This window comes from Cyrtonyx montezumae, unplaced genomic scaffold (genome assembly GCF_038088225.1).
Source record: "Cyrtonyx montezumae isolate F1298 unplaced genomic scaffold, pur_monq_1.0 scaffold_32, whole genome shotgun sequence".
NCBI classification, from domain to species: domain Eukaryota; kingdom Metazoa; phylum Chordata; class Aves; order Galliformes; family Odontophoridae; genus Cyrtonyx; species Cyrtonyx montezumae.
The window spans coordinates 3,225,410-3,239,679 of record NW_027072037.1 but is presented as its reverse complement, the minus strand read 5'-3'; the positions used below and the strand labels follow the sequence as shown (position 1 = coordinate 3,239,679).

General features: G+C 44.8%; 1 protein-coding gene across 1 annotated transcript in view; it reads right to left on the bottom strand.

The window, feature by feature from the left end:
- The window catches only part of PTH1R (parathyroid hormone 1 receptor), a 107,017-nt gene that overhangs the window by 19,308 nt on the left and 73,439 nt on the right, over nucleotides 1-14,270 (bottom strand). Inside the window, exons 5-6 of the mRNA XM_065744856.1 lie at nucleotides 4,665-4,759; nucleotides 1,769-1,955 (exon numbers count right to left, since the gene is read on the bottom strand). Of these exons, the coding sequence (XP_065600928.1) occupies nucleotides 1,769-1,955; nucleotides 4,665-4,759 (282 nt within the window). The remainder of the gene's footprint in view (nucleotides 1-1,768; nucleotides 1,956-4,664; nucleotides 4,760-14,270) is intronic.

Below are 14,270 nucleotides of genomic sequence, written 5' to 3'. Positions count from 1 at the left end.
ACATTCTCCTGCAGAGTTTTTACAAGGAGAGGCATTAGTGCAGGAAGGGATGAACAGTTGAGAAGAAAACTTCTCCTCAGTTTGACACCAGGTCCTCAATATCATGTCCTCAAGAAGTATCTAGATGACATTCTCAGACATATGGTCTGATTTATGGGTAGTCCTATGTGGAGCCAGGAGCTGGACTCAGTGATCCTTGTGGGTCCCTTCCAACTTGGGATATTTGATGATTCTATGATTCTAGGTGAGCAAAGAGGTGTAGAATGGCCTGGATATATGTGGGTGGATACATGATACTCTCCCTCAAGCCTAGAGATGAGAGGCTCACCCACCTCCTAGCGTTTCTGTGCTTTATCCTTTTCCTATGACTCTTAGCCACGTTAATAAAGGAGTGGACAAATCACCTTGGGCTGGGTGACCTGGTGCAAGTCACAGAAGCTTATCTCAGTTGTCTGTTTCCAAAATAAGGTGTGCATCCTTACACAGAGTCAACAGGCACAGATCTCTGGAGGGGTCTGTGGCATGACAGCTGTCTTTGGAGAAACAGTTAGTGCTGTCTGCTGCGAGACAACTGCTGTGATTATTGCCACTGAACAAACACCAGACAATAGGGCTGCTTGTAGCCAGGTCCCTGGTAATAGCATGGGCTGTGAAATGCACTTACGAAGCCAAAAGAACACACACACAAAAAGCTTGTGTTGTGGGTGGCAACACCCCACTGGTGGAGATGCTCTACTAGTGTGTTTGAGCTAGCTCCAATTTCTTTTTAATTATTTTTGTGCATTAAAGTTAATATGTGATCTTAATAGACATCTCCCCTACATCTGCAGCATCCAGCAGTTTGTGGATAGCAAGGATAAGTCAAGGGAGGTCTATGGTGAGACCAGAGATGAGAGGAGTAGATAGTTTCAGCAGGTGGGGACTACTTTGAAATCTGAGGATAAGCTTGATTCTAACAACCACATGGACAATGCAGATATCTCCATCTGAGCCTTCTGTGCAGTAAAGATACACAAGTACTTCTGGAGTCAAGTTCACCCAACCTCACTTAAGTTTTTACTGTGGGATGTGATGAATCATGCTCTTTTCTGTTTGCGTTGATCTGATTTCTTTTGACCACAGAGGGAACCTGAGGTGAAAAGAATGACTGAAGATGTGTCATTTGCAGATGTCTGCTTTTATGCAGACGAATCCTACCCTTTCTCTTGTGATTGTGGGCAAATCCTCCACTGACTCCTTTCAAAATCTTATCAGAGATGGAAGTGAAAAATTGTAACAAGATCTACCAGTTGTGGTTTGATGCAAAGTTAGAGGGAGGTGAGATATCCACTACTGACTTTTTTCCTCACAAGATATCTCCACTCCAGCCCTGGAATTAGGGTCAAAAGTCTTCCAAGACACCAAGAATCATAAAATCATTTGAGTTGGAGGGACCCTTAAAGGCCATCTAGTGCAAGTTCCCTGCAATGAACAGGGACACCCAGAGCTCTATCAGGTGCTCAGAACCCCATCCAGCCTGACCTTGAGTGTCTCCAGGGATGGGGCATCCACCACCTCTTGGCAACCTGTGCTATGCCCTGAATATTAGTCTGATGGTACAGATGTAACAGCACACAGTATTGCCTCTATGGCCCATACAGAGAGGATCTCCCAAGTGGAAGATAAAAACCCACTGCAGTAAAAATGGGTGAGGTCCAACCTCTCATTGAAAGGGGTGAGGTGTTGGGCAGGAAGGACAGAGCTATGAGGCTGCTGTGGCAATACTCACAAACTGTGACTTATCTGCTGGAGGTGCTTCAGTAATGGATTTCAGGTCTTCCTCAGAGATCCGCTCCATCTCCTCCAAAGCTGACCCAGAGTACAAGACCGCGTCCTTCACGAAGATGCTCACGGCTCTCAGCATGAAGGAGACGAACAGGTGCATGTGGATGTAGTTTCTAGTGCAGTGCAAACGCCTGGCATGGAGGAAAGAGAGGGGTTGGAGGGGGTTAAGCCTATCTGTCAGACAGATTGAGGGTCACCTCTGCTTCTGGAGAGCCCCATACCATTGACTTTGTGTTAGGACAACATGGTACCCGTACTCATTCCATAAAATCAGAGAACCATACAACGGTTGGGTTGGAAGGGATGTTGAAGTCCATCCAGTTCCATCCCCCTGCTTGTGGGCTGGTTGCTCCCCACTAGATCAGGCCATCCAAACTGGCCACGAGCACCTCCAGGGATGGGCAAAGCTCTTGTTTCTCACTAGGAACCTTCAGCAAGAAACAAAGATGTATTTTGCTTCTATTGAGCCCAGGTGGTGAGGATGCATGCAGTGGGCTGCGTTCCATGAGTCTACAGATACAGGATGCAGTGAGCCAGCATGGGTTGTGCAGTGTGCAGGGCATGAGCATCCCTGTGTGCAGTATGTGCAGTGTTCAGTGCATCTGCCATCAGTCACATAGCTGTTTTCCCAGATATACAGGCATCAGGCAGGATATGTGCATGGCTCTCACTGAAACTAAAGCATGTATCTCTGTCCCTTTCACAGGTGACTCCTCCAAGAACTCCATTCTTCTGATAGGAGTTAAATCTGCATTTAAAAACTTCACACTTATCTATCTGCATTCCGTGCAGAGGAAATGGGCTACAAATACTACAGAGCTTGTGGACAATAAGAACCTTGCAGTTTCTTGTAGTGTAAACTGCTTATTTTGGTGCCCATGCCAAATTCCATCCCGGGCTTAGCATCTGTGTTGTGCTGGGCTGTTTCTTCTGATTGCCATTGGAGACATTATCCACTGGTGGACATGCTGTACAGCTTTGGGGCTCCACCCCAGGAATGGCTGCATTGCAGCTGCAGGTGAATAACCCCACAAATGCTGATTGTAAAGCGCTTTAAGATCCTTTTGGGGGAAAAGCTGGATGGTAAGACATGAACTGAACACAGATCCATAAGGTGTGTTTTAGAAACAGTGATATTGCCTTTGGGGAGAAGACGTGAGCACAAACTGGTGAATGGATTTTTACCCTCTTAAATCCCCAGTTCTAAAGTCAGAAAGACAAATATGATTGCACTAATAAGAGACATGTTCTTTCCTCTTTGGGGAGAGCTAACTGTTGTTTCCTGTACCATTATAGTCCAAATTAAGCCAAGTGGAATTGCTGAGGTATAAGTGAAGATGGGTTTTGCTCTCTTCATTTGAAATGTAGTTTCAAATCCAGAAACTCTGGATTATATCTAAGCAGGAATGAAGTCTGGCTGCTGCTTCACTGATCCTTGGAGCAAAGATTCTCCACCTATCTAGTTTGGGCTGGGAGGTGACAAAGTGATGTCTTTTGAAGCTAGGAGCACTCATGCATATATGGACATCAAATATTTTATCAGTCCTGCCAATGTTGTGCAGAAAATGGGAGAAAGGAGAAAGGGCTGAGAGGGCAGGAGGTTGGTGGCCTTTGTGGGGTATAGTTGGGTTTTGGGATCATGCCTCCAGGAGGGGTCTGCAGACCCTTTACCTTGTGTGTTTCACAGACTCAGGCACTGGGATGCTCTGCTATCCAAGCAAACCCTTTCAGCCTCCTTTTCCTCACTAGAGAGGTCTGAACACTTACAAAACCAAAGGGCATTCATTTTGTACCAGGTGGCATGCCCCCAGGGTCTAGCCTATGCTTGCATGGTGGTAGCTGCCAGGTTCATCTGCACACACCACATGGCTTTCTGTTGCATGGAGAACTTTCCTTAGCAGCTGCTGTCTCAGTCCTGCTGTCTGCTACGAGAAATGACAGCCAAAGGAAGGAAAATGTGGAGTTTGTGGCTCTGGGCTCTAATGGTCAGGGCCCTGCTCTACCTGCTCACCAGATATGGGTGCCCTGAGGACATATTTTTGCTGTGAACCATAGAATCATAGAATAGTTTGTGTTGAAAGAAACCTCTAAGATCACCCAGCTCCAACGGCCTGCTGCAGGCAGGGTTGCCAGCCACTAATGCAGGCACGGGATCACGTTGCCCAAGGCCCCAACCAGCCTGGCCTCGAGTACCTCAAGGGATAGGGCATCCAAAAGTCTCTGTTAATGAGACTTTTCATCCTGCCTCTGGTCACGATGGCAGTAAAAAACATGCAAAAGACAGCTCAATGGCTGGGATGGTGCAGGTTCAATATTTAGGGACAGTGGAAAGGGCAGGCAGAAGAGCAAGTGGTCATTTCTAGCTCCCTAGGTATAGGAGCAGAATGAGGAGACTGGAGGACTCTATTCAAGACTTGTATACATCCAGGGTTCCCTCCAACCACTCCTTCTTTTAATAATGTTTGGGTTTAGAGTGGCATTTCCCTTATGAATCCTTAACCACCTAAAAATTACCCATCCAACTCTAAGGACAATTAGGAACAGAAAACTCTATGTGGTATTCCAAGTGAGACAAGTCTCTTCCTGGAGGTGTTTCCCTTCCCTTTTGTTATTAATCCAGTCTAGAAAAGTCCACTGCAGACAAGGGGAAGAAGTTCAAACATCCCTCCCCTCATCCCCCAGAAATTTGACCTAAGTGGCACTGACACAGCCCAAAGCACAGATGCAACCCTTTGTGGCTGGCTCAAATAGCACACACCATCCCAATTTTATCCTTTAGGAAAGCCCAAGGCTTCTCTAGTCCAGCGACAACTCGCTTAGGTAAAAACAGAGCCGCCTACCTGAAGTATCCCAGGATAAGGACAGCAACTGTGAGGGATCCCAGAGAGATGGAGTATCCAACAGTATAAATCAAATAGAGGCGATCAAAGACCTCCTGCAGTACAAATGATGGAAAAAATAGCGTCACATTAGAACGCGTCCTCCTGCATCGTAACACATCCACTGTAGCAGTAGAGAGATTCTGGTTATTGTACCTGTTGGGGTGCAGATCTCTGGGCTTGGGAAAACTCTGGGTAATCACACCTGATGTCATCTTTTGGACATTAGAGCAGCTTAGAAAGTGGAATTTCTCTTTCCTAATGGCTGGGGGGAGCTGCGATTTTTGCAATGGAATAGTGATGAAGATGGGAGCTTTGCATTTTCATTTTCAGCATTTTCATCCCAAAGGAACCCAAAGCGCCTTACAAACTCAGCCAAATCCAGAGATGACTTTACAGTTTTTGCTCAGATATAATGCGCACTGACCTGAGATGTTTGCTGGAATATCAATGTTTAGTTGTATGGCTGAGACATACTATTGCTGATGGACTGATGGCCAGGCTGGTGGAGTGTCAGCTTCCCACTGAAAACATGGGGAGGGCATATTTTGACTCAGGGGTGTGACAAGAAATCACTTTCATTTGTGTTTTTTGCTGTTTTAATCTAAAGCACCCTATGACTATGGCTATCCAATACAGACACAACTTTAGCTTGCCAAAATCCCATCAGAAATGGTCCTGATCACAAGAGAGCTCACAGCCATTAATCCTGCAGTTAGCTGCCTTGGCCCTCTGTATTTTAGAGCCCGGCCTAGAAACCCTCAGCTTTCCATTAGAGTTTGAGATGTTTTCCTTCATTCTGTAGCTGAGGCACGTGTCTTAATGCGAAGATTACTGAACATATCTGCCTGAAAAGGGTTAAAACGCTTGCTCCATCCTGGCTCATGCTGCCTTTCATCATCTGAACTCAGGAATGAACTCCAAAGAAACCAACCAATTCAGCATCTTTCTCCTCGCTCCCTCCTCCTCCACCCCCCGCTTTTCCCTCACCCCACCCGCTGGGCTGCAATAACATTCGTAACACTGGGTTCTGAATGACAGCTCTGATTTTGATTTGAGGCTAGCAATGCTGTCCTGGAATGCAAAACCTCAGCCCTATTACATCAGAATCCCCAGATATGTGAATGTTTCTTTGCGGTTTCCATTGGTAGAGTGCAGTGCTTGCCAATATTAATCTAGTGTGGATGTGTATGCATGTATATATGTATATGTGGGAACAGTAGGCACTAAAAAGAGAATAGGAGCAGGCAAGTGAGTTTTAGGAAAAAAAAATATTATAATAACTTGCTCACTTCAAGGCCTGGCGCACTTCTCCAGCTGCCAAATTGGGGTCTTCTTTTGAACTGTGAAACATTTGCCTCCATGGTGAAAGTTAAAAAAAAACAAACACCTCACTCCAAGTTTTGGATTCTTGGTCATTTGGCAATTCTGAGGCATTCTTACACCCAGCTGAACAAAAGCATCCCTGAGCCCCATTCAGAAATTCAACCGGAAAGATCCACGTTCCTATCAGACAACGACACCATTGTAGCTGCAATGGCCTTGGGAAGGGCCTGCTGATTGGCTGGCAGAACATTTTCAGAGGCTGTGGTTAATTCCTCTGATTAACCACAGGGCCTCTTTTTGAAAGGATGTCGAGTCAGAACTGCCAAGACATACACATGCGTGCATGCATGCACGCTACTCTGCCTGCTTGCAGGCATAGGTGCTGCGTATCTCATCCAGTGTCACAACAGGGATCCTCCAGGGAAGGTTAGTTTTCAGATGGGGTATTTAGGACCATGGAGGAGAGCCAAGAGATTTCCCACGATGCTGAGATTAACCTTTGAGAGGGCAGCTCCTGCTTGCTAGTTTCCAAGAGCGCTTGTCCTTGGGAATGGTGAGACCTGGATTCACCCAGTGAAAAAAGAAAGGACAATTCCAGGTCTCACTCATCTCCTAGCTCAAGGGAGGTCCCAGCTGTGGAAACTGAAATGCTGAATCAGGAAAGGTCCTCCAGGTAACACAACACTGAGTCATCTGCCAGCTGAAATAACCACCTTCATGGTTTGAGAAACCTCTTTTTCAAGCTAAGATGAATGGAAGATCAAATAGTTCACAGAAGACCACGGAAGTCATGTATGGCCAAGCCAAGGACATTACTTCCATAGGTTCCAGACAGTGTGCTCTCCAATAGACCATCCTGCTACAGAAGTTCCACGTGAGGTCTCTCATAAACCTGCCCTGATTGCACACTGGCCTTCACTGGTCTTCTACCAACTTCTTGCAAGTGACAACCCAGCCTTCAGAAGTGTGGCCTTGCCACCCCATCATATGCAGTTTTAGAAGGTGTGACATTTGAACCCACGCCATTTAATTTGACTCTTAATGTAATCCTTCACTATTACAACTTGTTGATGCATGCGCATTTAAAGAGGAGAAGCTGAAAAGAAATTAAAGACACCAGAAGGACACAAAACCCCCCTCGAGATCTGTGATGCCCATGGTTTGCATTATTAACACAATGTTGTAAAATTCACAACATAATAGCAAGATTAGGGAATATCAGTTTCACAGCTGGTGTCCTTGAATGTTGGGGTCTGCCTACTCCATCCCATGCTCTGCTGGGATTGAGATAGTGTTGAGGTAGGTGTGGGATGGATCTTATCTTCCTCCTTTCTTCTTCCCAAGTAAATACTTTGAAGGTGTTCTCATTGCTGAGCCACTCACAGTTGCTTCTGGAGGAATCTGGATAGGATAAGGTGATCTGCTGTGGCCAAGTTGCCTCTGGGGTTCATTAAATGACTTCCCATCAAGTCAAGCACTATATTTCCTCTCTAGGTCATAGTCTGTGGTTCACTCAGGCATTGTACAGCCTATGATCCCTTCCTTTCCCCCATGCCCTCTCCATGCATTACAAAGCTCCACCAGACCACAGCCATCCATCTTCTGTCTCCAGGTGAACTGATCTGCAGTGAATCAGCCCACCTGCTCCCTCCCTCAACACCTCACTCCAGCCGTAACTCAGAGACTGATGAACCATGAAAGGCATAAGTACTATTTCAGATGTATGGAGTGCTAAACCTGTAACAAGATCTTCCTTTCTCTCTTCCTGTTGGTATGGTGGGAGACTTCCTCTCTGCTCCCTTCTGCATCTCAGCTTTCCACCAGCCTGACCTCAGGGTAGGAACTTCACTACAGCCTAATGACTTTGGGAGAACAAGGAAGAAAATAGAGCTGGAGATGGCTTCTATGTGAACTCAGAAAGTGCATGGAAAAAAAAAGAAAAAAGAAAAAAAACCTAACAACAGAACAAAATAATAAAAAACAAGCCACCACGGGCATCCACAGGCTGCATATGCCCCCTCCCACAAAGGTCTCTGCATTCCCCTCTCCCTGTGGTTTGGAAATCTTCCAGGTGTGTGACCCTCAGAGCAATTGGCAGTTAGGTTTTCATACAGTGCTCAGGGCTTTACCTGACTCCTAATTTGTCCGCTTTCACTGATGGAGAGGGTAATTTGCGTTGATCTGAATCCAGAGGAAAACTGTTTTCCTCCACAGAGCTCAGAGCTACATCAGAGAATCAGGCATGGGGCTTTAGGGCCCCATTCACTGCAAAACCATGGCTGTGTTTTCCCTCTTCCAATGCAGCCAGCGTAGGACAGTCTGCGTAAAGAATACCTGTGCTCCCTCAATCTTGAATATGAATACATGAAGTTCCTCACAGTGGATGTGGTTCTCTGGTTTGATTTTAGTTAGCTATTGTGTGGATGGCTCAATCAGTTCTGACCGCCTGAGGTCCAGTGAGCTGGAAGAAAGAGGTATTTTGGGCTGCAGTTCATCAAAAAACCATGCAGCGAATCACCAGGTCCAGCCACCACGTTCATTCGTAGAATCACAGAATCCTTAAGGTTGGAAAAGACCACTAAGATCACCAAATTCAACCCCAACCCATTCCCATCATGCCCACTGACCACATCTGTCAGAGCCACATCTTCAAGGTTCTGGAACTCCTCTTTCTGAGAGTGAACTGTTCTTAATATCCAACCTGAACCTTGTCTGGCACAATGTGAGGCTGTCACCTTTTGTCCTATTGGTGGTACCTGGGAGCAGAGGCTGACCACCACAACCTCCTTTCAGGGGGTTGTACAGAGCAATAGGATCACTCCTGAGCCTCCTCTTCCCCAGACCAGATAATGGCTCCCATCCATTCAAGTCTCAGATAAGAGTCTCCGTCACTTTCAGGACTCAATACAGCCATCCTAACACGTGACTCATCATTTCAGACACATAAGTGTCCTATCTGGTTTCAAGCTGCTTTTATGAAAGCAAATAAGTTTCATATAACCCCAGACTGTATCAGCCATCACCATGCAGATGTCTCCTACTCCAGGACATTTCATTTAACCCCAGATATGAACATGACATATGTTTCAGCTGCTGGTCAAAGCCCTTGATATTTGTGTGTCCTGTTACCTTCCAATGATGACAGGGGTTGCTGACACAGACTGAGACATTTGAATATGTGTCTCTGTGATTGTATGATTTATCACCTTGGTGACTGGTGGCGAGTTACATCCCAAATATCATTTTATTGTACCTTGTATTCAACTTCCAGCTCCCCTCTCCTATGTGAGATAATGCAAGACTCTACAGCGTTTCTGCTGTGAAGCTGAAATGGATCCAGTGGTCTTCTGAGGAGGTGGTGGGTTGTGCTGAAGGGTGGGATTACCAGTGTGTTAGGACAGAAAAATATGTAAGGACTTCCCAGATCAAGTATCTGCAGACTTTGTGAAAGCTGCTGATTCAGAAATTGCTAATGACATGTTTGAAATTAGGAGGGGCAGCATTTTAATGTTAAGAATGATAGGAAATGCCAGGAGTCCTCTATCACTAGCTCTAGATACTGCATTTCTCCTCTCCTCTCCTCTCCTCTCCTCTCCTCTCCTCTCCTCTCCTCTCCTCTCCTCTCCTCTCCTCTCCTCTCCTCTCCTCTCCTCTCCTCTCCTCTCCTCTCCTCTCCTCTCCTCTCCTCTCCTCTCCTCTCCTCTCCTCTCCTCTCCTCTCCTCTCCTCTCCTCTCCTCTCCTCTCCTCTCCTCTCCTCTCCTCTCCTCTCCTCTCCTCTCCTCTCCTCTCCTCTCCTCTCCTCTCCTCTCCTCTCCTCTCTCAGTTTACATTTACTTTTATTTAATAAACGATGTCACATAAAAAACCCTTGATTGGAATGACAGGAATAAAGAATGTTTGCAAAAAGTCACTAATTTCCAAAGCTTGAAGAAAATCGTTGTGTTGAGTATAACATTTTGCTACGTAAGTCTCTTGCCCTCATGCATAGACATGTCAGGCACCTCAGGTCCCTATAATCCCAGTAGGGACTAGGGTAGGAGTCTCACATCAAGACATCCAAATTTAGCCTGTAAATGTGTGTCCAACTGTGTTGAGGGCCTGTGTTCACCTGATAGTCAACAAAAAAGGTCTTCAGATTCAGTTGCCTACAGCGAATTACGAGGTGCTGTGTGAGATACTTGGGGATATCCATGAGGACCCTGGACACTGCTCCAGAAGAGCATGGATTTCATAGGATCATAGAATAACAGTTTGGAAGGGATGGCTGAGATCACTGAGTTCAGCCCCCCTGCTAAAGCAGGTACCTGACAACAGGTCGCACAGGTAGGCATCCAGATGGGTCTTGAATATCTCCATAGTAGGAGCCTCCACCACCTCTCTGGGCGTCCTGTTCCAGTTCTCCATCACACTTTCTGTAAAGAAGTTCTTCCACACATTTGTATGGGACTACACTTGGCCACGTGTGGCCTTACATGTGTTATCATGTGAAGTACTTGTATGCTGCTGTTATAAACAACCAGGCTTTCTCAGCAGGCTCTAGACGTAAAATATTTTCATCTGCATCACACTATAAAGTGCTTTAGCATTTGCAGGAACCCATCAGGCATACTTTATAGGAATGAAATAAGGATTGCGTGACAGGGTTACCTGCAAGGGTGAAGAACAGCTTTGGATAATACATTTTTATTCCTACACACACTATCACTTCTATCCATCTTTTGTGATGTGAATGCATGACATTTTGATGGTGTTTCGTCTCTGTAATGTAGTACACCATGTATGAATGTGTTTTATGCCACTAGCTTGAGGTTACATAAAGTTATTGGCTTCTAAAGGGGCCCCAGAGAGCTCCAAGAACCAAGGCCAGGCACAGAAGATCTTTGGTTTGAACAATGAATTTAGATAAAGCAGCCCTGGGTCGTACTGTGCCTTTTCTATTGTGTTTGGTATGTGATGAATTCCCGAGGCCTCAATGGTTTCTGTGGGAGCTGTAAAACCACCATAATATAAACAAGCAGTAGCAGATGAAGACAGGATTGGTGGGCTGAGGTTAGATCTTAGGATGGTCCATCTTTCTCAGTTGGCAGTTTCCAAGCTCAACTAACCTCCCAAGTTGCTGGCACATATTCCTCTTCCTCGTGATTTCTGTAGATGTCACATTTACCCTTAAGCTCATCCTTGAAAACAGGATGAGTTTATCTAATTTTTTTTCTTTTTAAAATATGTGTTTGGCTTTAGTGTTATTTTTAGGGGGTAGAAATGAGGGGAATTTCTGCTTACTGAGGAAAATATGTCATTAACTCTGAAAATGTCTTAAAGAGTGAACATAAAAGTGGCCATAGGTGATCCATGGCCATTGGTCAAAGTATTACTACGCTTTTCTGAGAGATATTGCCTCAAAAGCTGCATCCTAGTGACAGAACCCATCAGATCTTCACAACCATGCCGCATTTGATCCAACTAGCTTCAAGATAAAAGGCCACCCTGAATTACATTCTTAGAGGAATCTAAGAAAGTTCCAAGGAGGACAACCAGTTTGGGCCAAAGGTCTGTTTAGCCTTAGTCCCTATCTTCTGGGAAATGTCTAAGAACAGAACAAACCACAGAATCATGAAATCACAGAATCACAGGGGTTGGAATGGATCTCTGGAGACCAGTGAGTCCAACCACACTGCTAAATCAGGTTCACTTCTGTAGGCTGTACAGGTAGGTGTCCAGATGGGTTTTGATAAATGCACCTACACATAAAATACATATGTCCTATTATTCTCCAGGAACTGAAATCTAGGGAAAAGTGTTAGAACGAAAGAGATATCTATATATAATTACACATATATATATATATATGTCCTGTGTTTATATATAGTATCTAATGATCCATCAAGTGACTGGGAGTAGTGAATACCACCTCCTGATGTTAAGCATTCTGTGGCTCAGTTACATGAAACACAGCAGACAGACAAACAGCTGTTGTTTAACCACACCACCTTCCTCAAAGGGTGAACACTGCCCAATCTGTTCCCCTTCTTTCCCTTGTCTTCCTGTCTCTTTCTAAACACCGAAAGGAAAATAAACAGTGTGCAGAGCTGCCCGGTCAGGGTGCTGGGCTGGGGAGACATGGCTCTCAGTATATCACTTCAGATGCAGGGAGACTTTCTGAAGAGCCAGAGTTTAATTGGGATGAGGGATGTCCATGCACAGCTCTTGCGAAGGGAGTCCTTTCTTGGGAAATAACAAGATTTCTCATGGTCTCTGCTGCACCAGTGAAGGGTTATCTTAAAAGAAGAATATGACAGTTTGGAAAACAGCCCAAAGAAAACCATCTTATCTTCCCATGGCATGCTACTAGGACACTTTCCCATGAAACTCCTTTCTATGCTCCCCAAACAATTACTGTGTCTGAGAGATTGTTCATTGCAAGACTTATGCTACGTGCAAGGTATTCAAAGAAACACACTCTAAGAGCTAGCTGCTCTGCTGAAGGCTTTCTGCCCTGGCTGAAGAGAGGACATCCATCTTCTGGGCTGCCACTCCCTTAGAAAAGAGCCCGAGAGCAATTGCTTACTGGGCAGTTATGAGCTGTTAATTCTCCCAGCTCTAATGGCTTTGGCATAATTTGTTAATTTCAGAAAGTGGTTTCCTTACTGCTCTGTGTGAAATAATCCTAGTTACACGATTCAGGTAGCAAAAGGCACAAACCTTCTTACAGGCTCTCTGTATACTACTTTGGTCAGTATTATAGTTATCCCACAGAGGCCAAAATGAGGAAGCTACACCCCTAAACAAACACATATGGACATACATTTTTGTGTGTGTACATGCACATAGCTGCTTATTTAGGCACGTGCATATATACAGCTACCTATAGATATAGGCCTGTTTCTAGGGATAGACATGGAGATATAGATAGATTGTATAATATAATAGATCATAATAATAGCATATATAGGGATAATAATAGCAAACAATCTCACTCTAAAGACAAGTCCATCTTGCCAAATTCCCTGATTCTCACATCTCTTGGCATATTTACTTCAAGCAACGATCAAAGGAAGGTTTATTAATACCAGTGTTTCAGAACCATGCTTGGGTGTGAAGGCAACAGCCTTCCTTGTTTCTGATAGTCACCACATGACAAGGAAAAAAAAGGTTATTCCTTTCTTTTCTTTCATTTCCACAGAGCTTTCGTAGTGGAAAGTCCAATAGACAAACTTGTCACAAAGGAACAGCTACCTCTGGGACAAAACATGACAATTACATGACAGCATGCAGCATTATGAGGTGAGTGGAGGGCTGGACAGCAATCTCATGCAGATACAAGGGTAATAATAATAATGAAGATGAATAAAATCTGTTGTTGAAAAGCATGTGGTAATCAAGATTAAATTCCAAAGCTAGGGGAAACTTCCATTATTTCCAATGTTCTTTGTCCTGGACAGGCATCGCTTAGGCAATACCAAATTATCCATTTAATCTGAAAAATGAAGATGGACTAATTTGTCTCATCATTAAATATCACTAAATTCAATTCTGTATATCTACAACAGAAAAATAATGGCAAAAGATGACTGAGCCTTCTGTACAGAATAATGAGGATAATAAGCTACTTGGGAGCATTTAATTAAAACAGCTCATAAAAGTAGAGGTCATGAGGAGCAGTAATTTTCCAAGTAGGGGCAGAGCAAAGAGCACAAAAGCAGTCTTCTGCATCTTGGCATCTCATTTAATGTCTGTTAGGACACATTGCTCCAGTGCCCCATTTGTGAATCGACCACCTCTGCACTGGGGGGGGGGGGACACAAGGACAAATACAAAAAAATCCAATAGACACAAGGACAATAGACTACACTTTCAGCATTTCCTTCTGCCAGCCTGGGGTTGAGAGGTCTCTGTTTCTTCCTTGTGATGATAACAAACGTACAACTCTTTGTACTCTTCCCCTGTCTATTAACCAAGGCAAAGTCCTAGCCTCCAACACAGGAGGTTAAAAACGAAGGGCCTCCTTTCCCAAGGGGAAGTCTATGAAGCTTGCTCAGGTCTGCAGTAGATGACTCCCAGCACAGATAGTGGCTGAGAAAGGTGAGAAAGGAGAGATGAAAGGTTAAGAAGCTGAAGCAACTTAGAAAAGCTCTCAGTGTGACTGAGATGCTCAATGACTCCATCACCTACTCCAGAATCCACACAAAGACCTCTGGGGCTAAAATCGCTGTTTCTACCAAATAGAGGAGATTTGTTCTACC